The following is a 26,183-nucleotide window of genomic DNA, read 5'->3' as shown; positions in this document are numbered from 1 at the left end:
TGTAGCCATAACAAAGTATTGATCCTTGACATGCAATTGAAAACAGCACTTTCCCACTAACTGCCTAACCAAAATCTACTTAACTGAAGCCTAGTCTTCATGCAGTTACTTACAGTGGGTACTTATGCACTAAAAACCGCCAGAAAGACAAAGGCAACTGCACAAACAGCGACCCCCTCAATTCTGGGGACGTGCTCCCGAGACAACTGCTCTAACCGTGTTCACCGCAACAAAAATTCCATCAATGTTTCTCAAGAGAGAAACACTCCTTCAACCTAACAGGGAAAGCACTGATTTTAACCCATGCATATTCAATAATCTACACAGCGCATGCTGTAGGACACACAAAGTTCACACAAGACAGCACACCAACAGTAAACTTAAGTCTATAGCAAAACATCAGTGATTTCCCCAACTTGTGCCTTAAGTGCTCTTGTCAGCTTAAGTGGATCTATTTTCTTCACACCCTCTTCCTCAAACCTGACAATTACATTCATACTCGCATTTGTTCCTTCTTCATTACCTTCACTGTCAGTCCCTTCCGTACTACCCTCACTTCTCTTTTTCCTCTTCCTTTCACTAGCTCTGCGCCTCTTCCCCCCCTTTCCCACTTTTTCACACTCATTCTCGTCACCCTGACCGCCAATCTCTTCCTCTTCACTACCATCCATACTATTCCACTCACTCCTCCCGCTCTCCATTGGTGCCAACCCCGGTCTATGAGAAGAAGTCTGCAGGAGACCGTTACCGGACCTGTACAGGCCTTCGGCCGACTCTCCTACTTACCTCACTCACACACCAAACCACCAACCAAACACACCTTATACCCAATCCACACTAACTACAACAGCTATGCTGCAACCCCAGCAGCGTCCCGGTATAAAGGCTCAGCTCGTTTCCCTCCTGAGGGACTCTCTGCTGACTGGTAAACAAAAGATGCTCTCTGGCCGTCCTCTCTCAAACCTCAGCTGGTTTAACACAGAAAACCATTCGCACCTGTCGGCAATTTAGACTCTTCCATTACCTATTGCCACTAACTGCAGGTCGTTGGACTGTGGCAGGAAGCCGGAGTACAAGGAAAGAACCCACGCAAAAACAGGAAGAACATGCAAACTCCACACAGAGTGACGGTAGAGCTGAACTCAAGACCTTCTTCCTGTGCGGTAACGGTGCTAACCACTGTGCCGCCCGCGTGTGAGCAACCGTCTCCCAAAAATTTATACAAGTTCAATTACTTTCTTTTCAAGCTGCTTACACTACATTGACTTATGTTTTTACACAATCTCAGAAGAGGAGAGCCACTGAGGGAACGCCTTCCGCCCTCCGACGCCTCCACCGTGACCTCCACTTCTGAGAGGAATTACCTACAGATCAAGTATGGAGTGTGCCTCACACGTTCTTTCTCAATGCTCAGCTTGTCTCTTTCCATTTGTAAGAGTAACAACTCCTTTTGCTGCTCAAAAGACAAAGCAACTGTAGTCGAGACCACAGACTGATCAACATCAGCCACTAAAGTCTTCATTTTACCTGGCAACACGCCTTTCTTTACTAATGCAGCCTTTAACACTCCTTTAACCTCATCTTTCAACTCTTTATCCCCAACATCGACATCATAATGTTCAACAAGTTTCAACAGCTCTTCTTTAGTACAACTATTCAAGAGTTCCTCCGATGGAGACTGAACAAAAGCATCAACTGTAGCCATAACAAAGTATTGATCCTTGACATGCAATTGAAAACAGCACTTTCCCACTAACTGCCTAACCAAAATCTACTTAACTGAAGCCTAGTCTTCATGCAGTTACTTACAGTGGGTACTTATGCACTAAAAACCGCCAGAAAGACAAAGGCAACTGCACAAACAGCGACCCCCTCAATTCTGGGGACGTGCTCCCGAGACAACTGCTCTAACCGTGTTCACCGCAACAAAAATTCCATCAATGTTTCTCAAGAGAGAAACACTCCTTCAACCTAACAGGGAAAGCACTGATTTTAACCCATGCATATTCAATAATCAACACAGCGCATGCTGTAGGACACACAAAGTTCACACAAGACAGCACACCAACAGTAAACTTAAGTCTATAGCAAAACATCGGTGATTTCCCCAACTTGTGCCTTAAGTGCTCTTGTCAGCTTAAGTGGATCTATTTTCTTCACACCCTCTTCCTCAAACCTGACAATTACATTCATACTCGCATTTGTTCCTTCTTCATTACCTTCACTGTCAGTCCCTTCCGTACTACCCTCACTTCTCTTTTTCCTCTTCCTTTCACTAGCTCTGCGCCTCTTCCCCCCCTTTCCCACTTTTTCCCACTCATTCTCGTCACCCTGACCGCCAATCTCTTCCTCTTCACTACCATCCATACTATTCCACTCACTCCTCCCGCTCTCCATTGGTGCCAACCCCGGTCTATGAGAAGAAGTCTGCAGGAGACCGTTACCGGACCTGTACAGGCCTTCGGCCGACTCTCCTACTTACCTCACTCACACACCAAACCACCAACCAAACACACCTTATACCCAATCCATATCCATATCCGTATGGGATATCACTTTAATCATGCCTTTAAGGCAGATGACGTGTGATGACACGCGCACGGCCCCGCCTGCACATATAGCCGCTGTCATCACAGTCATCCCTCTGTTCGATAGCCGCTCTTCACCGAGCCAAACTGCTCAGTGGGGCCACCTTGTGTTGTACCTCATTCCTCTCCTTCAGGGAACAGAAGTTATAGACATAACTATTCGTTCCCTTTCAGTCGATTCACTCGGTACAACACATAAGTATGGGACATATATACACGCCCCGCAGAGCAAACACTGAACCGGAATCGGACCACCACATCCTAGTGAGTGGTAGACCCAGCAGAAAGGACAGCATGAGCCACCGAAGGGGCTGTAACGTCCAACCGATAAAACCGCACAAAAGTGTGCGGTGATGCCCAACTAGCTGCCGCACAAATATCAGCTACAGGCACCCCTTTAAAAAGAGCCCATGAGGTTGCCATCCCCCTGGTGGAATGAGCTCTCACCCCGTGGGGCAAAGCAAGACCACTGGTGCCGTATGCCAGTGAGATAGCTTCTATAATCCAGTGGGACAGCCTCTGTTTCGACAGAGCTCTACCTCTATTTGGATTAGCAAAGCAGACAAACAGCTGGTCACATAAACGCACATTCTGAGTGTGCTCAATGTAGGTGCGTAGCACACGCACTGGACAAAGAGAATGCATCCTCCTCTGCTCCTCAGATGCAAAAGGAGGGGAGCAAAAACTCAGCAACTCAAACTCCATTGAGCTAGAAGATGCAGGCATGATCTTGGGAAAATAGGCAGCATTTGGACGCAATACGACCTTGTGGCCATCAGAAGAAAACTGTGTGCAGGAGGGATGCTGGGGGCCCGAGGGTGGGCCTTTGCTCCAGGCCGACTGGCGTGGAGCTCGGGCCGGAGGATGTGCTCTCGCTGGCGGCACACCCACTTCAGCAGTGGGCGCCGGTCTCTTGCCAGTCGGCAGAGGAGCGGCGGGCCTGTGAGAGCTAGCTGCGGGCTTGGGCTGACGTCTGGGGATGATGTCGCGCAGAGCTTCCATCTGCTTCTCCCTCAGATTGAATCTAGCCTGAATGGCTTCAAGTGAATGTCCGAATAACCCAGCCGCAGACACTGGTGCGTCCAGATATACAGCCCTGTCCCTATCCGGGACGTCAGAGAGGGTCAGCCACAGGTGCCTCTGCGCCACTACTGTCGAAGCCATCCCTCTGCGCAGGGAGAGCGCTGCACAGCGAGACGCACGGAGGATGTAATCTGTGGCGACTCTGACCTCGTTAAGAAGAGGTGCCAGTGGGCTGTCATCAGGAACCAGTGATCCGAACTCCGCCAGGCACATTGCCTGGTACGTCTGGAGCATGGTGACAGAGCTCATGGCAGGAGCAGTGCTGGCCTGAGCTCTATAAATCTTCTCCAGCTGCGAAACAAAGAATCTGCAGTGCTTGGACGGCAGAGTTGCGGGGCCGCCGACACCATGGTTATGGGATGGGGCCAGATAAGCAGCCAGAGACGGCTCCATAGGGGGTGGGTTAGCTAAGCCAGCCCCCTCGGCGCCGTCCAATTCCATGTACTGTCCATAGCCGGGCACAGTGACGCGGGTAGACAGAGGTTTGTCCCATGATGCTGTTAGCTCGCAGACAAAGTCTGGGAACATGGGAAGGCAGTTTTTGGCCGTTGCGGGCTCCGGTGGGAGGAAAAACCCCACGAACCGCGATGGCTTCTGAGCTGGCGGAGGAGAGGGCCAGTCCACCTGCAGCTTCTCAGCAGCACGGCGAAACAGGGAGAAAAGAGAGGTGTCATCGTGGCCGACTGGCGCAGCAGCGGCGGTACATTGGGCCGACAATGAGCTCTCCTGCTCATCCTCCGACAAACCATGGATGTCCAGGCCGATGTCCAGCACGTCATCATCGTCCTGGGGAGAGCTGGCGGGCTTCAACCCAGGCTGAAGCCCGTCAGCGCTCCTGCATGGTTCCAGCTCGTCATCGGCTAATCCGTCAACATATTCCATGTGGTCAGCCCAGCTAATTGCGGGGACATCGACCGGAAAATCCTCGTCCTCAGACGAAGCCGGGGCTCCAGACTCGGAAAGGAGAGGGTCATTCCGTGCGACAGCCGAGCGTCCCAGCACTTTTTCCACAAACGTCACCCGTCTTTCCAGGGTCGAGCGCTGGAGCTGGCGACAAAACACACAGGCTTCGGGCTCCTTCAATGCTCTCCTAGCATGGACGATCCCCAGGCAGACAGGGCAGGCATCGTGCTGGTCGCTGTCGTGCAAAGAGAAACCGCATCCCTGAGGACAGGGGCGAACAGAAGATTTCTGCTTTGCTCGCTTCGGTTTGGAGTCCATTCCAAAACACAAAGCAAAACGCTGCACGGGAAAACTTGAAATTAGCGCTCCGCAGGCAGCCTACACACCAACTGCGCGGTGAAAGCTAACACCAACAGGGGCAGTTAAGCTAAGTTCAAGTCGGCAGACAACGGAGCTAACTAGCAGCAGCAAGCTAGCCCAACTCAGCAGAGGTGTTCTCAGCGAGGTGAAGAGCGTAAGAACTGAGGGATGACTGTGATGACAGCGGCAATATGTGCAGGCGGGGCCGTGCGCGTGTCATCACACGTCATCTGACTTAAAGGCGTGATTAAAGGTTTCTTCAGCCAGGACACGCGAGGGCGTGATATCCCATACTTATGTGTTGTACCGAGTGAATCGACTGAAAGGGAACAGCACTTTCCCACTAACTGCCTAACCAAAATCTACTTAACTGAAGCCTAGTCTTCATGCAGTTACTTACAGTGGGTACTTATGCACTAAAAACCGCCAGAAAGACAAAGGCAACTGCACAAACAGCGACCCCCTCAATTCTGGGGACGTGCTCCCGAGACAACTGCTCTAACCGTGTTCACCGCAACAAAAATTCCATCAATGTTTCTCAAGAGAGAAACACTCCTTCAACCTAACAGGGAAAGCACTGATTTTAACCCATGCATATTCAATAATCAACACAGCGCATGCTGTAGGACACACAAAGTTCACACAAGACAGCACACCAACAGTAAACTTAAGTCTATAGCAAAACATCAGTGATTTCCCCAACTTGTGCCTTAAGTGCTCTTGTCAGCTTAAGTGGATCTATTTTCTTCACACCCTCTTCCTCAAACCTGACAATTACATTCATACTCGCATTTGTTCCTTCTTCATTACCTTCACTGTCAGTCCCTTCCGTACTACCCTCACTTCTCTTTTTCCTCTTCCTTTCACTAGCTCTGCGCCTCTTCCCCCCCTTTCCCACTTTTTCACACTCATTCTCGTCACCCTGACCGCCAATCTCTTCCTCTTCACTACCATCCATACTATTCCACTCACTCCTCCCGCTCTCCATTGGTGCCAACCCCGGTCTATGAGAAGAAGTCTGCAGGAGACCGTTACCGGACCTGTACAGGCCTTCGGCCGACTCTCCTACTTACCTCACTCACACACCAAACCACCAACCAAACACACCTTATACCCAATCCACACTAACTACAACAGCTATGCTGCAACCCCAGCAGCGTCCCGGTATAAAGGCTCAGCTCGTTTCCCTCCTGAGGGACTCTCTGCTGACTGGTAAACAAAAGATGCTCTCTGGCCGTCCTCTCTCAAACCTCAGCTGGTTTAACACAGAAAACCATTCGCACCTGTCGGCAATTTAGACTCTTCCATTACCTATTGCCACTAACTGCAGGTCGTTGGACTGTGGCAGGAAGCCAGAGTACAAGGAAAGAACCCACGCAAAAAACAGGAAGAACATGCAAACTCCACACAGAGCGACGGTAGAGCTGAACTCAAGACCTTCTTCCTGTGCGGTAACGGTGCTAACCACTGTGCCGCCCGCGTGTGAGCAACCGTCTCCCAAAAATTTATACAAGTTCAATTACTTTCTTTTCAAGCTGCTTACACTACATTGACTTATGTTTTTACACAATCTCAGAAGAGGAGAGCCACTGAGGGAACGCCTTCCGCCCTCCGACGCCTCCACCATGACCTCCACTTCTGAGAGGAATTACCTACAGATCAAGTATGGAGTGTGCCTCACACGTTCTTTCTCAATGCTCAGCTTGTCTCTTTCCATTTGTAAGAGTAACAACTCCTTTTGCTGCTCAAAAGACAAAGCAACTGTAGTCGAGACCACAGACTGATCAACATCAGCCACTAAAGTCTTCATTTTACCTGGCAACACGCCTTTCTTTACTAATGCAGCCTGTAACACTCCTTTAACCTCATCTTTCAACTCTTTATCCCCAACATCGACATCATAATGTTCAACAAGTTTCAACAGCTCTTCTTTAGTACAACTATTCAAGAGTTCCTCCGATGGAGACTGAACAAAAGCATCAACTGTAGCCATAACAAAGTATTGATCCTTGACATGCAATTGAAAACAGCACTGTCCCACTAACTGCCTAACCAAAATCTACTTAACTGAAGCCTAGTCTTCATGCAGTTACTTACAGTGGGTACTTATGCACTAAAAACCGCCAGAAAGACAAAGGCAACTGCACAAACAGCGACCCCCTCAATTCTGGGGACGTGCTCCCGAGACAACTGCTCTAACCGTGTTCACCGCAACAAAAATTCCATCAATGTTTCTCAAGAGAGAAACACTCCTTCAACCTAACAGGGAAAGCACTGATTTTAACCCATGCATATTCAATAATCAACACAGCGCATGCTGTAGGACACACAAAGTTCACACAAGACAGCACACCAACAGTAAACTTAAGTCTATAGCAAAACATCGGTGATTTCCCCAACTTGTGCCTTAAGTGCTCTTGTCAGCTTAAGTGGATCTATTTTCTTCACACCCTCTTCCTCAAACCTGACAATTACATTCATACTCGCATTTGTTCCTTCTTCATTACCTTCACTGTCAGTCCCTTCCGTACTACCCTCACTTCTCTTTTTCCTCTTCCTTTCACTAGCTCTGCGCCTCTTCCCCCCCTTTCCCACTTTTTCCCACTCATTCTCGTCACCCTGACCGCCAATCTCTTCCTCTTCACTACCATCCATACTATTCCACTCACTCCTCCCGCTCTCCATTGGTGCCAACCCCGGTCTATGAGAAGAAGTCTGCAGGAGACCGTTACCGGACCTGTACAGGCCTTCGGCCGACTCTCCTACTTACCTCACTCACACACCAAACCACCAACCAAACACACCTTATACCCAATCCACACTAACTACAACAGCTATGCTGCAACCCCAGCAGCGTCCCGGCATGAAGGCTCTGCTCGTTTCCCTCCTGAGGGACTCTCTGCTGACTGGTAAACAAAAGATGCTCTCTGGCCGTCCTCTCTCAAACCTCAGCTGGTTTAACACAGAAAACCATTCGCACCTGTCGGCAATTTAGACTCTTCCATTACCTATTGCCACTAACTGCAGGTCGTTGGACTGTGGCAGGAAGCCGGAGTACAAGGAAAGAACCCACGCAAAAACAGGAAGAACATGCAAACTCCACACAGAGCGACGGTAGAGCTGAACTCAAGACCTTCTTCCTGTGCGGTAACGGTGCTAACCACTGTGCCGCCCGCGTGTGAGCAACCGTCTCCCAAAAATTTATACAAGTTCAATTACTTTCTTTTCAAGCTGCTTACACTACATTGACTTATGTTTTTACACAATCTCAGAAGAGGAGAGCCACTGAGGGAACGCCTTCCGCCCTCCGACGCCTCCACCATGACCTCCACTTCTGAGAGGAATTACCTACAGATCAAGTATGGAGTGTGCCTCACACGTTCTTTCTCAATGCTCAGCTTGTCTCTTTCCATTTGTAAGAGTAACAACTCCTTTTGCTGCTCAAAAGACAAAGCAACTGTAGTCGAGACCACAGACTGATCAACATCAGCCACTAAAGTCTTCATTTTACCTGGCAACACGCCTTTCTTTACTAATGCAGCCTGTAACACTCCTTTAACCTCATCTTTCAACTCTTTATCCCCAACATCGACATCATAATGTTCAACAAGTTTCAACAGCTCTTCTTTAGTACAACTATTCAAGAGTTCCTCCGATGGAGACTGAACAAAAGCATCAACTGTAGCCATAACAAAGTATTGATCCTTGACATGCAATTGAAAACAGCACTTTCCCACTAACTGCCTAACCAAAATCTACTTAACTGAAGCCTAGTCTTCATGCAGTTACTTACAGTGGGTACTTATGCACTAAAAACCGCCAGAAAGACAAAGGCAACTGCACAAACAGCGACCCCTCAATTCTGGGGACGTGCTCCCGAGACAACTGCTCTAACCGTGTTCACCGCAACAAAAATTCCATCAATGTTTCTCAAGAGAGAAACACTCCTTCAACCTAACAGGGAAAGCACTGATTTTAACCCATGCATATTCAATAATCAACACAGCGCATGCTGTAGGACACACAAAGTTCACACAAGACAGCACACCAACAGTAAACTTAAGTCTATAGCAAAACATCGGTGATTTCCCCAACTTGTGCCTTAAGTGCTCTTGTCAGCTTAAGTGGATCTATTTTCTTCACACCCTCTTCCTCAAACCTGACAATTACATTCATACTCGCATTTGTTCCTTCTTCATTACCTTCACTGTCAGTCCCTTCCGTACTACCCTCACTTCTCTTTTTCCTCTTCCTTTCACTAGCTCTGCGCCTCTTCCCCCCCTTTCCCACTTTTTCACACTCATTCTCGTCACCCTGACCGCCAATCTCTTCCTCTTCACTACCATCCATACTATTCCACTCACTCCTCCCGCTCTCCATTGGTGCCAACCCCGGTCTATGAGAAGAAGTCTGCAGGAGACCGTTACCGGACCTGTACAGGCCTTCGGCCGACTCTCCTACTTACCTCACTCACACACCAAACCACCAACCAAACACACCTTATACCCAATCCATATCCATATCCGTATGGGATATCACTTTAATCATGCCTTTAAGGCAGATGACGTGTGATGACACGCGCACGGCCCCGCCTGCACATATAGCCGCTGTCATCACAGTCATCCCTCTGTTCGATAGCCGCTCTTCACCGAGCCAAACTGCTCAGTGGGGCCACCTTGTGTTGTACCTCATCCCTCTCCTTCAGGGAACAGAAGTTATAGACATAACTATTCGTTCCCTTTCAGTCGATTCACTCGGTACAACACATAAGTATGGGACATATATACATGCCCCGCAGAGCAACCACTGAACCGGAATCGGACCACCACATCCTAGTGAGTGGTAGACCCAGCAGAAAGGACAGCATGAGCCACCGAAGGGGCTGTAACGTCCAACCGATAAAACCGCACAAAAGTGTGCGGTGATGCCCAACTAGCTGCCGCACAAATATCAGCTACAGGCACCCCTTTAAAAAGAGACCATGGGGTTGCCATCCCCCTGGTGGAATGAGCTCTCACCCCATGGGGCAACGCAAGACCACTGGTGCCGTATGCCAGTGAGATAGCTTCTATAATCCAGTGGGACAGCCTCTGTTTCGACAGAGCTCTACCTCTATTTGGATTAGCAAAGCAGACAAACAGCTGGTCACATAAACGCACATTCTGAGTGCGCTCAATGTAGGTGCGTAGCACACGCACTGGACAAAGAGAATGCATCCTCCTCTGCTCCTCAGATGCAAAAGGAGGGGAGCAAAAACTCAGCAACTCAAACTCCATTGAGCTAGAAGATGCAGGTGTAACATAGTTAAATAGAGGTGAAGTTAAATCCTGCTAAATGGGACATTGGCGCCACCTACTTTTGAAAAAGTCATGCTGCAACATTCAAAAGGGCAAGGGATTCTGGGTAATCCTCAGAATAATGGAGGATTCGTGCGAGGTAAGGAATGCGCAAATGTCGTGGGGAGGAAAAATCATATCGCAGGCTGTTAAAGTAATACAGTCTGACCCGATTATTTTTGTTTTTTATACATCATTTGTTGCAGGTCATTTCTCCAGTCTTTATGTTGAACTGAGTGCATGTTTATGTGAGATTTCTTTATTGGGAAGAGAGGAAACAAAATGGGAGCATAGTTAGCTAACTCTGTTGTTGCTTTCCCATTTAGATTTTGTGCTGATTGCCCACGACATTAAAAAGAGAGCATTCTAACCATTGCCTTTTTGTTGTGAATGCAGGTATGTGACTGTGCCACACTGTTTAGAGAATTCACATTGTTTCATGTACAGCTTTAAAATATATTTCTATATTCCTTTCATTTGGGAAATTTAACATGCAATGTTAATGGTGTTGAAGTTTTTCTGTTTTGGTTGTATAAATTTACCACTATACGATCACACTGCAAGTGGAAATGTAATTCTGAGAATAATGGAGGATTCCTGCGAGACTTTGTGCTGATTGCCCACGACATTAAAAAGAGAGCATTCTAACCATTGCCTTTTTGTTGTGAATGCAGACCAGAGAAGACACTACACAGAGGTCTCATTGGTGCTGTGACTCGTTCCTGACGCTGCCGAATCGGGCTGGTGTCTTCTCGTCGCAGCATCATCGTGGAGCATCGGCTTCCTTATTGTTTAGTCTGTTGGGTAACGGAATCAAACTTTGGGGACTGTTGGACATACTTTTATATTGGCTTTGTATATTGCCATATTGTATTAAGCCCACCTTAGCTCGATTAATATCCTGCTAGATATGGATCTGAGTGACTCTGATGACACCCCGAATGTGACTCCCTTTGTTGTGGGTAGGGGTAGGGGGTTCAGAACTGTTCCTTTTTCACTGGGTGACTGTCGGGTGGGGCATAGAGCAGCAGATAGCTCTTGTGAGCTTGTGGCTGAGTCACAGTCAGTACAGTGCACTAAGGCATCTACCTCAGACCCCCCAATAACTGATGTGAGTCTAGTCGACCAAATGAGCGACATTGTGCAGCAAATTGGGCAACGCCTGGCTGATAGCATTCTGTCACACCTGACTACGCCACACACTTCGAGCCCTGCACCTGCTACATATACATGTCCTGAGGTGGCGCATGAAACAACAGATCTGCCCTCCGGCCGCTCACTAGATCTTTCTCAAGTCCAGCTGGTGGCTCCACGACAGGTTAAAGACCCACCTGTGTTTCGGGGGAGAGTTCGGACTCATTGTCTGTTGATGAGTGGCAAGAAGCCATGCAGAGTTACATAAAGAAGAGTGGCATTCTCCCAGAAAACCAAGCTGAGGAGATTTTGATGCATCTGAGAGGCAGGGCAAAAGATGTTGTGAAATTTGGTGTGAGGAATGGTGGAATTGATGTCCAGCATAATCCACAAGCTATCTACAGACTTCTGCACAAACATTTTAGTTCCACTCAGTGCTCGTCTGTGCCCCTGGCTGACTTGTATTCCACCCTGCCGAAGGACCAGGAGGATCCATATGAGTATTGGCTGAGGCTGAACAAGGCTGCTGATGTTGTTGGCAACTGTCTTAAGGAGCAGGGGAAATCTTTTGAGAACTCTGGTGTGGAGGTTGCACGCATGTTCATCAGACACTGCCCCTGCAGAGACTTGGTTCTTATTTTTAGAACCAAAACGTGATAAATGGTCAGCTCGTGAAGTTCAGGAGGTACTGGATGAGTATCACCTGTGTAAGGGGTTCCAGTCTCCTCCACAGAAGGGTAACTGTGTCTTTGTGAATAAGGCAGAGGTTAGCACAAATGCTACTCCTTGCTTGGCTGACCATGAGCAGAGGCCAGCTGTGAGTCAGGATAGCTCGGCTATTGAGAGGTTGATCAGCATGCTAGAGAAGGTGCTGCTTCAAGGCCCAGGCTATGCTCGAGCTAATGCCAGGCGACAGAGTGCCCGACTGCCGAGAATACCGGGCTTAGATGACACACCATGTTCCATCTGCAGAGATAGCTCCCACTCCACACTCACGCACTGTCGGGAAAACAGATTGTGTTTCCTGTGTCACCTACCTGGTCATTCGAGACATAACTGCCCAGAGGGCAAGTGTACTCCTTCCAGTGGTCATCAGGGAAACTGAACGATCTGCGTGGAGGGGAGGACAGCGCAGATCCAGCAAGTAAGCCTCCCATCTTGGACATGACTGGTATTAATGATTATGACACTTTGTATTCCACTTACAGTGGCATCGTCCCGCCAAATAAAACACTGATTGCACAGGGCTTGCATAGGCTCTCAAACACTGATAGCTTATTCTACTCTGCAGTGACGACTAGTAGTGGACAAGTTCTTAAAGCATTAGTGGACAGTGGATCTATGGCGTGCACCATAAGTGAGACAGTTGATGAGAAACTTTCACAATCGATACCCGATATTGAGAGACGTTCAGCTGAAGACGTTGTCATTGTTGGTTGTGGGGGTCACCTCGTTACGCCTTCTGCTATGTATGATCTTACAGTATCAATATATGGCTTTAAGGTGGTGATTCCTGTTCTGGTGGTTCCGGGCCAGGCTGATGACATGATTCTGGGCAGCAATGCGATAAAGTGGCTTATTTCACAGTTAAAAATGACTGTTGGTACCCAGGATGATGCTTTTCCTCATTTGGCAACTTTGCTGTCCTATTCTGATGACTGTGATGGCAGAGCAATGCCTCCAAGTTTTGGCACTGCAAAACTTAAGAGACACATCACATTGCAGCCCTTGTCTGAACATTTAGTGTGGGCTAAACTCCCTGCTCCTGATGCCTCAGCGGTGGGAAGTGCTGTCATTATTGAACCCACTCAGTCTCGATCCAAACTTGCACAGATCCTAGTGGGGCGAGTTGTCACTTCCTTGTTTGGGGATGGCTGGGTCCCTGTTAAAGTGGTGAATCCCTCCGACAAGCCCCTCACTCTCAGGAGAAATGCTAAGGTTGCTGATGTGTCCCTGTCTTTCTGTGCAGGACTTACCTGAACCTGTTCAAATTCGATCCAGTACGCAATACACACAGAACTCGTCGCCCGCACCGAGATCAGAAGCGGAGATGTCACAGCGCTTGTGTGATTTGGGCCTGCAGGACCTGGACCTCTCGTTCTGTGAAGTTTCCCCAGAATGGAGAGATAGGCTGCTGCGACTCATTGAGCAGTATGAGTCCATCTTTTCAAGGCACAAAATGGACTGCGGTGAGGCTGCTGACTTTGTCCACAGAATCCGCCTGGTGGATGACAAGCCCTTCAGACTGCCATACAGACGGGTCCCACCATGCCATTACGAGAAGCTTCGCACTGCTCTAGATGAGATGGAGGAGTCAGGGATAATCCGTAAGTCCCAGAGTGAATTCTCATCCCCCCTTGTCTTAGTTGTTAAGCCGAATAGTGACCTGCGCATATGCAATGACTTTAGATGGTTAAATGCAAGAACAGTTAAAGATGCACATCCATTGCCTCATCAGTCAGACACCCTTGCAGCACTTGGGGGGAATGTTTTTTTTTTTCTACAATGGATCTCACATCGGGGTTTTACAATGTCAGACTCCACGAGGACGACAAAAAATACACGGCATTCTCCTCCCCATTTGGCCTTCATGAATATAACAGGATGCCTCAAGCCTGAAAAATAGTCCTGCTACTTTTATGCGAATGATGATGTCCATTTTTGGTGATGAGAACTTCACAAGTTTGTTGTGTTATCTGGATGACCTTATGGTCTATGCCCCATCTGAACAGGTGGCTCTTGAACGTCTGCAGATGGTTTTCTCACGACTTTCTGCCAACAACCTGAAGCTCTCACCTAAGAAATGCCACTTTCTTCAGTGGTCTGTGAAATTCCTGGGACACATCATATGTGGTGAGGGTGTGAAAACAGAGCCAAGTAAAGTGCAGGCTATAGACAATGTGCAGGAAGCAGACCTGATGGAGTCTGACGGGGTGACACCAAGTGCAAGGAAAATCAGATCCTTCCTGGGGATGGTTCTCTACTACCACCATTTTATAGAGCGGTGCTCTGCAAAAGCTAAGCCACTGTTTGATCTTGTGGCTGAACCAGCTGCGCTGCGCAAGAGAGGTAGAGGCCATAAGCCTAAATTTAAAAGGGGCCACGTGAAGCTGTCTCCAGCTGACTGGACTGATGAGTGCAGGGAAGCATTCAAGGCCCTAAAACATGAACTTGTGCATAGTGTCACATTAGCCCATCCAGATTTTACTGCGCCCTTTCTCCTTGCAGTTGATGCTTCCTTTGACGGCCTTGGAGCCGTCCTCTCACAGTTGCCCCCCGATGGTAGCATCGCCAGACCAGTGGCATTCGCCAGTAAGACCCTGTCACACTCTCAGCTAAACTATCCAGCGCATCGTTTGGAGTTTCTTGCTCTGAAGTGGGCAGTCTGTGACAAGTTTAGCCATTGGCTGAAAGGGAGCCACTTCACAGTGTGGACGGACAATAACCCGCTGACATACATCTTAACCAAGCCTAGGTTAGATGCATGTGAGCAACGATGGGTTTCAAAGCTTGCAGCATACAGTTTTGAACTGAAGTATGTCCCTGGAACCAAAAATGTTGTCGCGGATGCATTGAGTAGAGAGCCATTTGTCCAGTCGTGCATAGGCCACAGGCTAGTCACTGAACCTTATGCTGCCCTATTGAACCAAATGCATGGTCTGGTGGATGGGACTGTGCAAGATATGTTTCGGTGTGCTGCAAACTGCCAGTTGGTCGTGGATCAGTCTGAGGTGGAAGCTACCACTATCCTAGCTAACCCTCAGGGTTGTCTCTCGTCACAGGATGTTTCTGCTGTGTTGGGTGCACATGACACTGGTGGTATCAGCCATGTGAGAGGTGTGGGATCTAATATCCCTCAGGTCCCAACTATTGCCTGTCCTGCCTGTACACAGAGAAGTGAACTCACTAACCTGCAGGAACAAGATGAGGTTTTGGGCAGAGTTTCCTTTTATGTCCGGCGTCACAAGAGGCCCACCAGGCATGAACGTGCTGGCGAGTCCCGTGGTGTAATGAAATTACTCAGACATTGGTCCAGACTCTTGATTAAAGATGGTATGTTGTATAAGCTGAAGAAAGACAGGAACATGGACGTGACGATTTACCAGTTTGTTGTCCCAGACAACCGGGGCTTCAGACTCGGAAAGGAGAGGGTCATGCCATGCGACAGCTGAGCGTCCCAGCACTTTTTCCACAAACGTCACCCGTCTTTCCAGGGTCGAGCGCCGGAGCTGGCGACAAAACGCACAGGCTTCGGGCTCCGTCAATACTCTCCTAGCATGGACGATCCCCAGGCAGACAAGGCAGGCATCGTGCTGGTTGCTGTCGTGCAAAGAGAAACCGCATCCCTGAGGACAGGGGTGAACAGAAGATTCCTGCTTTGCTCGCTTCGGTTTGGAGTCCATTCCAAGAAACAAAGCAAAACGCTGCACGGGAAAACTTGAAATTAGAGCTCCGCGGGCAGCCTACACACCAACTGCGCGGTGGAAGCTAACACCAACAGGGGCAGTTAAGCTAAGTTCAAGTCGGCAGACAACGGAGCTAACAAGCAGCAGCAAGCTAGCCCAACTCAGCAGAGGTGTTCTCAGCGCGTTGAAGAGCGTAAGAACTGAGGGATGACTGTGATGACAGCAGCTATATGTGCAGGCGGGGCCGTGCGCATGTCATCAAACGTCATCTGCCTTAAAAGCGTGATTAAAGGTTTCTTCAGCCAGGACATGCGAGGGCGTGATATCCCATACTTATGTGTTGTACCGAGTGAATCGACTGAAAAGGAACAGCACTTTCCCACTAACTGCCTAACCAAAATCTACTTAACTGAAGCCTAGTCTTCATGCAGTTACTTACAGTGGGTACTTATGCACTAAAAACCGCCAGAAAGACAAAGGCAACTGCACAAACAGCGACCCCCTCAATTCTGGGGACGTGCTCCCGAGACAACTGCTCTAACCGTGTTCACCGCAACAAAAATTCCATCAATGTTTCTCAAGAGAGAAACACTCCTTCAACCTAACAGGGAAAGCACTGATTTTAACCCATGCATATTCAATAATCAACACAGCGCATGCTGTAGGACACACAAAGTTCACACAAGACAGCACACCAACAGTAAACTTAAGTCTATAGCAAAACATCAGTGATTTCCCCAACTTGTGCCTTAAGTGCTCTTGTCAGCTTAAGTGGATCTATTTTCTTCACACCCTCTTCCTCAAACCTGACAATTACATTCATACTCGCATTTGTTCCTTCTTCATTACCTTCACTGTCAGTCCCTTCCATACTACCCTCACTTCTCTTTTTCCTCTTCCTTTCACTAGCTCTGCGCCTCTTCCCCCCTTTCCCACTTTTTCCCACTCATTCTCGTCACCCTGACCGCCAATCTCTTCCTCTTCACTACCATCCATACTATTCCACTCACTCCTCCCGCTCTCCATTGGTGCCAACCCCGGTCTATGAGAAGAAGTCTGCAGGAGACCGTTACCGGACCTGTACAGGCCTTCGGCCGACTCTCCTACTTACCTCACTCACACACCAAACCACCAACCAAACACACTTTATACCCAATCCACACCAACTACAACAGCTATGCTGCAACCCCAGCAGCGTCCCGGCATGAAGGCTCTGCTCGTTTCCCTCCTGAGGGACTCTCTGCTGACTGGTAAACAAAAGATGCTCTCTGGCCGTCCTCTCTCAAACCTCAGCTGGTTTAGTCAAGGTGTCTTTATATACACTGGGACTGGCCTTCTCAGGTGTGCTGCAGCTATAATTGGGTCAGCTCCACCTACCTGCAAGAAACAGCTAACAGAAAAAGCAAAACACAAGGCCAGCCCACTGACCGTCACAACACAGAAAACCATTCGCACCTGTCGGCAATTTAGACTCTTCCATTACCTATTGCCACTAACTGCAGGTCGTTGGACTGTGGCAGGAAGCCGGAGTACAAGGAAAGAACCCACGCAAAAACAGGAAGAACATGCAAACTCCACACAGAGCGACGGTAGAGCTGAACTCAAGACCTTCTTCCTGTGCGGTAACGGTGCTAACCACTGTGCCGCCCGCGTGTGAGCAACCGTCTCCCAGAAATTTATACAAGTTCAATTACTTTCTTTTCAAGCTGCTTACACTACATTGACTTATGTTTTTACAAAATCTCAGAAGAGGAGAGCCACTGAGGTAGGGATGGGTATCGTTTAGGTTTTATCTGATACCGGTGCCAAACCGGTACTTTTGAAACGGTGCCGGTGCTTAAACGGTGCTCAAACCGGTGCTTAAAGAATGGAGAACACAAAATTGGTCCAAAAACCTCTCATGTTTAGCTGTTTTTTTTGTAAAAAGATAACAATGTTAGCCTTTTCTGCAGCTATGGGGCATATATGGTATCACTCTTGGCTGGAAGCAGTGCTTAAACAATGGAAAAAACATAAACTTTGTCCAAAAACCTCTCATGTTTAGCTGTTTTCCACTTTTTCTTTGGTCATTTTAGCCTTTTTGGCCAGGGTGAAGGGAGTATCTGCCATCAAACAAGAAGACAGCCGCATGTAACTATGACAGTGTTTGCTAGTTCACCTTACATGCATTAATGTAATAACGTGGTTAGCCTACTCAACGTAAATTACACATGAACAACATGAAGCTACTCACGCAGAGAAGAACGGCTGCTGCTGCCATCATCATTTCTGCTACACTAGCAGGGCTCCGGGTCCGATAACAGGCACCACACCCGCAGTAGATGTGCACGGTGTGAGGTCTAGCAGCAAGCTATCAAATACGGCGCATTTCTCGGCTTTAAAAAAAAAGCGCTATGCGTCGCCAGGTGTTTCATCGGATTCGAGGTGTTACCTCCTTTGACAGTGTCACAGTATCAGCTTAAAGCACTTGTTGCAGGCTGCTGAGTTTGCATATTTTGCTGTGAAGTACAGCCAGACTTTTGACTGCTTCGCCTTGGGCATTTTTAATCTGTAGCTCTGCTCTAAAAGAACTTACGTACCTGGCCCCGCCTACTATCCTCGGAAACGTAAAATGATTGGCTAGAATCTAAGTGTATCACAGCTCAGGAAAAAAAAGCACCGAAATAAAGCACCGAAATGTGCGCTGCTTTTCGGTCTGGTTACTACCGTTTATGTCAGAACCGGTGCCATCATGGCACCGGACACCGGTACCCATCCCTACACTGAGGGAACGCCTTCCGCCCTCCGACGCCTCCACTGTGACCTCCACTTCTGAGAGGAATTGCCTACAGATCAAGTATGGAGTGTGCCTCACACGTTCTTTCTCAATGCTCAGCTTGTCTCCTTCCATTTGTAAGAGTAACAACTCCTTTTGCTGCTCAAAAGACAAAGCAACTGTAGTCGAGACCACAGACTGATCAACATCAGCCACTAAAGTCTTCATTTTACCTGGCAACACGCCTTTCTTTACTAATGCAGCCTGTAACACTCCTTTAACCCCATCTTTCAACTCTTTATCCCCAACATCGACATCATAATGTTCAACAAGTTTCAACAGCTCTTCTTTAGTACAACTATTCAAGAGTTCCTCCGATGGAGACTGAACAAAAGCATCAACTGTAGCCATAACAAAGTATTGATCCTTGAAATGCAATTGAAAACAGCACTTTCCCACTAACTGCCTAACCAAAATCTACTTAACTGAAGCCTAGTCTTCATGCAGTTACTTACAGTGGGTACTTATGCACTAAAAACCGCCAGAAAGACAAAGGCAACTGCACAAACAGCGACCCCCTCAATTCTGGGGACGTGCTCCCGAGACAACTGCTCTAACCGTGTTCACCGCAACAAAAATTCCATCAATGTTTCTCAAGAGAGAAACACTCCTTCAACCTAACAGGGAAAGCACTGATTTTAACCCATGCACATTCAATAATCAACACAGCGCATGCTGTAGGACACACAAAGTTCACACAAGACAGCACACCAACAGTAAACTTAAGTCTATAGCAAAACATCAGTGATTTCCCCAACTTGTGCCTTAAGTGCTCTTGTCAGCTTAAGTGGATCTATTTTCTTCACACCCTCTTCCTCAAACCTGACAATTACATTCATACTCGCATTTGTTCCTTCTTCATTACCTTCACTGTCAGTCCCTTCTGTACTACCCTTACTTCTCTTTTTCCTCTTCCTTTCACTAGCTCTGCGCCTCTTCCCCCCTTTCCCACTTTTTCCCACTCATTCTCGTCACCCTGACCGCCAATCTCTTCCTCTTCACTACCATCCATACTATTCCACTCACTCCTCCCGCTCTCCATTGGTGTCAACCCCAGTCTATGAGAAGAAGTCTGGCTTCCCGGCATGAAGCCTCTGCTCGTTTCCCTCCTGAGGGACTCTCTGCTGACTGGTAAACAAAAGATGCTCTCTGGCCGTCCTCTCTCAAACCTCAGCTGGTTTAACACAGAAAACCATTCGCACCTGTCGGCAATTTAGACTCTTCCATTACCTATTGCCACTAACTGCAGGTCGTTGGACTGTGGCAGGAAGCCGGAGTACAAGGAAAGAACCCACGCAAAAACCGGAAGAACATGCAAACTCCACACAGAGCGACGGTAGAGCTGAACTCAAGACCTTCTTCCTGTGCGGTAACGGTGCTAACCACTGTGCCGCCCGCGTGTGAGCAACCGTCTCCCAAAAATTTATACAAGTTCAATGACTTTCTTTTCAAGCTGCTTACACTACATTGACTTATGTTTTTACACAATCTCAGAAGAGGAGAGCCACTGAGGGAACGCCTTCCGCCCTCCGACGCCTCCACCGTGACCTCCACTTCTGAGAGGAATTGCCTACAGATCAAGTATGGAGTGTGCCTCACACGTTCTTTCTCAATGCTCAGCTTGTCTCTTTCCATTTATAAGAGTAACAACTCCTTTTGCTGCTCAAAAGGCAAGGCAAGTTTACTTGTATAGCACAATTCAACAGCAAGCTGATTCAAAGTGCTTTACAGAGACATTAGAAACAAAAACAAATAAAAAGCATGATTTAAAATTGATTAAAACAAGCAAACAAACTAACTAATTAACAAACAACCAAACAAAACAGTATATAAAATCAAAACAGAAAATCAGAACAGTAGATAAAATCAGTAGTTAAAATGTACGTTTTGAAATTTAAGTTTAAAAGTGTGGATTTGGTGCTTTATTCAAATGCAGCTGAGAATAAGTGAGTCTTCAACCTGGATTTAAATAAACTGAGTGTTTCAGCTGATCTGAGGCTTTCTGGGAGTTTGTTCCAGATATAAGGAGCATAAAAGCTGAATGCAGCTTCTCCGTGTCTGGTTCTGACTCTGGTAACTGATAAAAGACTGGATCCAGATGACCTGAGGGATCTGGAAGGTTCATACTGGGTCAGGAGGTCACTGATGTATTTTGGTCCAAAACCATTCAGAGCTTCATAGACCAGCATCAGAACTTTAAAGTCTATCCTCTGACGGACAGGCAGCCAGTGTAAAGACCTCAGAGCTGGACTGATGTGGTCCACTTTTTTGGTCTTAGTGAGGACTCGAGCAGCAGAGTTCTGAATGAGCTGTAGTTGTCTGACTGATTTTTTAGGTAGACCTGTAAAGATGCTGTTACAGTAATCAAGCATACTAAAGATGAATGCACGGACTAGTTTTTCCAGGTCCTGTTGAGACATCAGATCTTTTATCCTTGAAATATTCTTGAGGTGATAGTAAGCTGATTTTGTTATTGTCTTAATGTGTTTTTCTAAGTTTAGGTCTGCATCCATCACTACACCCAAATTTCTCGCCTGGTTTGGGGTTTTTAGGTGTATAGATTGAAGTTCTCTGGTGACCTGTAATCGTTTTTCTTTGGCGCCAAAGACTATTACCTCAGTTTTGTTTTTGTTTAGCTGGAGAAAATTGTGGCACAACCAGTCATTAATTTCCTCAATGCATTTACCAAGAGCCTGTACAGGGCCTTGGTCTCCTGGTGACATTGTGATATATATTTGTGTGTCATCTGCATAGCTATGGTAGTTTATTTTGTTGTTCTTTATAATCTGTGCCAGTGGGAGCATGTAAATGTTAAACAGAAGGGGTCCCAAGAGGGAACCTTGGGGAACTCCACATGTGATACTTGTCTGCTCAGATGTGAAGTTACCTATTGATACAAAGTATTTCCTGTTTTCTAAGTATGTTTTGAACCAGTTTAGAACAGTTCCTGAAAGACCTGTCCAGTTCTCCAGTCGTTTGAGTAATATGTTGTGGTCAACTGTATCAAATGCTGCACTGAGATCCAGTAAAACCAAGACTGACATTTTTCCACTGTCTGTATTCAGACATATGTTATTGAACACTTTGGTCAGAGCGGTTTCAGTGCTGTGGTTCTGTCTAAAACCTGACTGGATGGCATCATAGCAGTTATTCTGTTTTAAGAAGTAATAGAGCTGTTGAGAAACTGCTTTTTCAATGATCTTACTTAAAAATGGGAGATTTGAGACCGGCCTGTAGTTGTTCATTTGTGTCTTGTCAAGATTGTCCTTTTTCAGTATAGGTTTAATTACAGCAGTTTTTAGTGGTTCTGGAAACACACCTGACATTAAAGAAAAGTTGACGATCTGTAACAGACTCCAAGGTCTTTGAGACCTTTTTGAAAAAACTTGTTGGCAGGACATCTAAGCAGCAAGAGGAGGAGTTCAGTTGACCTAAGATGTCCTCCAGGTCTTTGCTGTTAATCGGGTGAAACTGTTTCATGGTGTTTAAACAGTTTTTCGGTGGACACAGTACATATTCTGGATCTGCTGTTGATGTACCAATTGCTTGTCTAATCTTTTGGATTTTTTCTGTGAAGAATTTGGCAAAGTCATTGCAGGCCATGGTCGAATGAAGTTCAGCTGCCACTGACACAGGAGGGTTTGTTAGCCTGTCAACTGTAGAAAATAAGACCCGAGCATTATGGCTGTTTTTAGCGATGATGTCAGAGAAGTAGGACCTTCTTTCACTCCTCAGTTGTAAATTATAATTGTGAAGTTTCTCTTTATGGATGTCATAATGAACCTGGAGGTTTGTTTTTCTCCATCTGCGCTCAGCTTTCCTACACTCTCTTTTTTCATTTTTCACCAGTGTGGAGTTTCTCCATGGAGACTTTTTCCTTCCAGAGATAACCTTCACCTTAATGGGAGCAATTGTATCCATTACATTTAACATTTTAGCATTGAAGCTATTGACGAGCTCATTAACTGACCCTCTGGACAGGTCAGGTGTTAATGGGAAGACCTGGTTAAAAATCGCACTACTGTGTTCAGTTATACACCGTTTTGTGATCACTGCTGTTGATATATTTGTGTGGGCTGAGATTTTACTTTCAAAGAAAACACAGTAATGATCAGACAGGCCCACATCAGACACAGTAACCTTTGAAATGCTCAGGCCCTTGGAGATCAGTAGGTCAAGAGTGTGTCCTCTATTATGTGTGGGCTCTGTTACATGCTGAGTCAACCCAAAGTTGCCCAGAGTGTTACTCAGGTCTTTAGTCCCTTTGTCCTGAGGGTTGTCCACATGGATGTTAAGATCCCCAACAATAATTACACAGTCGAAATCAACACAGATCACAGACAGCAGTTCACTGAGGTCATTAAAAAAGTCTGTGCAGTACTTGGGAGGCCTGTAAACATTAAGAAACACAACTTTGGATGGGGCCTTCAGCTGTAAAGCCACATATTCAAAAGACTGAAAACTTCCAGGAGACAGCTGCTTACATTGAAATGATTCATTAAATAAGACAGCAACCCCTCCTCCTCTCCTGCTCACCCTGGCCTCACTGATAAAACTGTAGTTAGGAGGGGTCGTCTCGATGAGAACAGCTCCACTGTTACTTTGGTCCAACCAAGTTTCAGTTAAAAACATAAAATCGAGGCTGTGCTCAGTGATTAAATCATTAATTAAAAATGTTTTTCCAGCTAAAGATCTAACGTTTAATAAAGCCAACTTAAGTGTTTTAGAGGTATTACTTGTCCCCTCGTGTTTGGGAGCAGTCTGTGGCACACGAGGTATGTTTACTATATTTAAAGATCTTTTAGAGTGCAGCTCTCTGCAGACTGCGGAGACAGGGCATGAAGGTGGTAAGGAGGAACTAAGGGGGGCGAGGCTGGGCAATGTGACTTCGATTGCTCTGTTGAGGGTGGGGCTCGATGGCGAACCTTTGGCTGCTCTGGTGGGGGGTTTATGGGGGACAAAAAGGGATTAGGCCGGGGGGTAGATCTGAGCCCAGCATTGACCCGCTCCATCATCTCCTCAGTGAATTTCAGGTGTGGCGAGGAGGGAGAAATGGAGGGGGAGGAGGGTGATGGCCTGTCAGGGGTTTGAGGGACTGGGGAAGGTCGTGGTCCCTGGTCCTGGTCGTTGGTGTTGTTGAGAGAGTTGGAGGCAAATAGGGACCCCTCTTCTTGCCTCTGATGTCTCTCCTTTCTGAGGCTCTTCCCAGGTGCGGGCAGATGGAGCTCCTCCTCAAGGTTTCTGGTGGGCTTTGTCTGTTCTTGGAGTACTGTTTCTTCCTCTTTATGAGATAACTCCTCGTTTATCTCAGCCTTGGTACCAAGCACAGATGGATGACGTATGGAATAAAACAAGTTGGAGGTGAACAGTTTCACCCCTGACTTGTTAAGATTAAATCCATTTGCTTTAAATAGATGCCTGCGTTCCCAAAAAATATTAAAGTTGTTGATAAAATGCACTGAGTGGTCAGTACATGCTGATATGAGCCATTTATTCAGTGTAAACAACCTGCTGAATCTCTCATCTCCTCCTCTGACCGGCGGTACAGGTCCACTGATGAATACAGCTGCATTCAGAGAGTTTACAGTATTTAATAATCCAGTAAAGTCCCGTTTCAGAACCTCAGACTGTTGTTTGGACCCATCGTTTGACCCTGTATGCAGAACAATGTTTGTCACAGTTGGATATTCATCTGCAATTTGAAGAATTCTCTCCTTCAGGTTGTTGACCATATCCTTAGGAAAGCAGAGGACTTTCGTGTTCTTACCGCACATCCTTTGTACATCCTTTACGGCAGAGTCACCCACAATCAGAGTTTCAGGCCTAGCCTTTAGCTTTCCCTGTGGCCTTTTACTTTTCAAAAGATTTTCAGACCTTACTTCGCTACTTTTAGATGGATGGTTGTCCGATATAGATCCAGGGTCCTTTGATAGTGGAGCAAATCTGTTCTGCAGTTTCACATTCAGTTGTTTTGGAGGTTTGTTGTTAACCTTCCTATTCACGGTTGTCCAGTCCTGTTTCCTCTTGTAGAAGAGCTTCTCTGTCTCGTAGGAAGTGAAGGCCAGTCGGTTTCAGAGATTTCAGCTCGCTGTGCCCTGCCTGTGATACGTCCTCCCCCTTCCAGGAGACATGATTTATGTCTTGGTTTTGCACCAAGACAGTCCAGGGGGGGATTATCGCTTGTGGATTTATAATAGTGCGCAAAGTCTACTTTCTTGGTCATGTTATCTGTGCTCCTTAGCTGTGTACTAGCTTGCTCATCACCATTGTTTTGAATCAAAGGCAAGGTTGTTTCATTTCCACACAGTCCATTTACCTCCACGTTTACTTCTAAGCGATGAATTTTTGTCTCCAGTACTGCAATCTTCTGCAGGAGGCTGTGGTAGTCATCTGTGGAGAGGGAAGGCATCTTGTTGCTAGTTAGCCTAGCGGTTAGCACCTTTCCAGGCTATTGAGGCTGTTCGGTGCCCAGACGCTGTAATCAGGCTTCAGCTGTGTCTAGGCCACAGACACACGGAGCGCTGAGGATAAGGTAACTATAACAATGTTGCTGTTTCTGTTAAGAACACTTTAGTCCTAATGATCTATAAGTGTCCAGAAGCTATCGCAGGTAAGCTCATATGGAAAAAAGGGAAAAAATCAGCATAAAAATCAATAAAAATCAATAAAAGAAGCAAAGCATTTAAAGAGCAAAGAGATGAAGCGTCCACACTCACAAAAGGGGGAGGAGACAAGCACAAAAAAAGAGAAAAAGTTTTCAAATTAAATGTCATCTAGAGCTGAAACACTCTTAAATCAGCCTCAATATGCAGTTGACAGAAGCTCCCCAAAGGGAATTTCGTAATGAAAGACAAAGCAACTGTAGTCGAGACCACAGACTGATCAACATCAGCCACTAAAGTCTTCATTTTACCTGGCAACACGCCTTTCTTTACTAATGCAGCCTGTAACACTCCTTTAACCTCATCTTTCAACTCTTTATCCCCAACATCGACATCATAATGTTCAACAAGTTTCAACAGCTCTTCTTTAGTACAACTATTCAAGAGTTCCTCCGATGGAGACTGAACAAAAGCATCAACTGTAGCCATAACAAAGTATTGATCCTTGACATGCAATTGAAAACAGCACTTTCCCACTAACTGCCTAACCAAAATCTACTTAACTGAAGCCTAGTCTTCATGCAGTTACTTACAGTGGGTACTTATGCACTAAAAACCGCCAGAAAGACAAAGGCAACTGCACAAACAGCGACCCCCTCAATTCTGGGGACGTGCTCCCGAGACAACTGCTCTAACCGTGTTCACCGCAACAAAAATTCCATCAATGTTTCTCAAGAGAGAAACACTCCTTCAACCTAACAGGGAAAGCACTGATTTTAACCCATGCATATTCAATAATCAACACAGCGCATGCTGTAGGACACACAAAGTTCACACAAGACAGCACACCAACAGTAAACTTAAGTCTATAGCAAAACATCAGTGATTTCCCCAACTTGTGCCTTAAGTGCTCTTGTCAGCTTAAGTGGATCTATTTTCTTCACACCCTCTTCCTC

At 46.8% G+C, this 26,183-nt stretch overlaps 1 protein-coding gene and 1 long non-coding RNA gene across 2 annotated transcripts in view; both read right to left on the bottom strand.

The window, feature by feature from the left end:
- The window catches only part of LOC146507337 (uncharacterized), a 153,371-nt gene that overhangs the window by 11,757 nt on the left and 115,431 nt on the right, over positions 1 to 26,183 (bottom strand). The window lies entirely within an intron of this gene.
- Positions 8,468 to 25,429, bottom strand: LOC146507339 (uncharacterized). The gene has a single exon (XM_085180857.1). It carries the CDS (start codon positions 24,397 to 24,399, stop codon positions 23,416 to 23,418), a length of 984 nt encoding a protein of 327 aa, XP_085036983.1. The 5' UTR covers positions 24,400 to 25,429; the 3' UTR covers positions 8,468 to 23,415.

The sequence above is a fragment of the Neolamprologus multifasciatus genome, chromosome 12, assembly GCF_963576455.1.
Source record: "Neolamprologus multifasciatus chromosome 12, fNeoMul1.2, whole genome shotgun sequence".
Lineage (NCBI taxonomy): Eukaryota > Metazoa > Chordata > Actinopteri > Cichliformes > Cichlidae > Neolamprologus > Neolamprologus multifasciatus.
This window is presented reverse-complemented; position numbering and strand designations above follow the sequence as displayed.

Bases quoted from the DNA above. Each gene is read 5' to 3' on its own strand.
- LOC146507339 (XM_085180857.1), bottom strand. From the start codon at position 24,399: ATGTGCGGTAAGAACACGAAAGTCCTCTGCTTTCCTAAGGATATGGTC.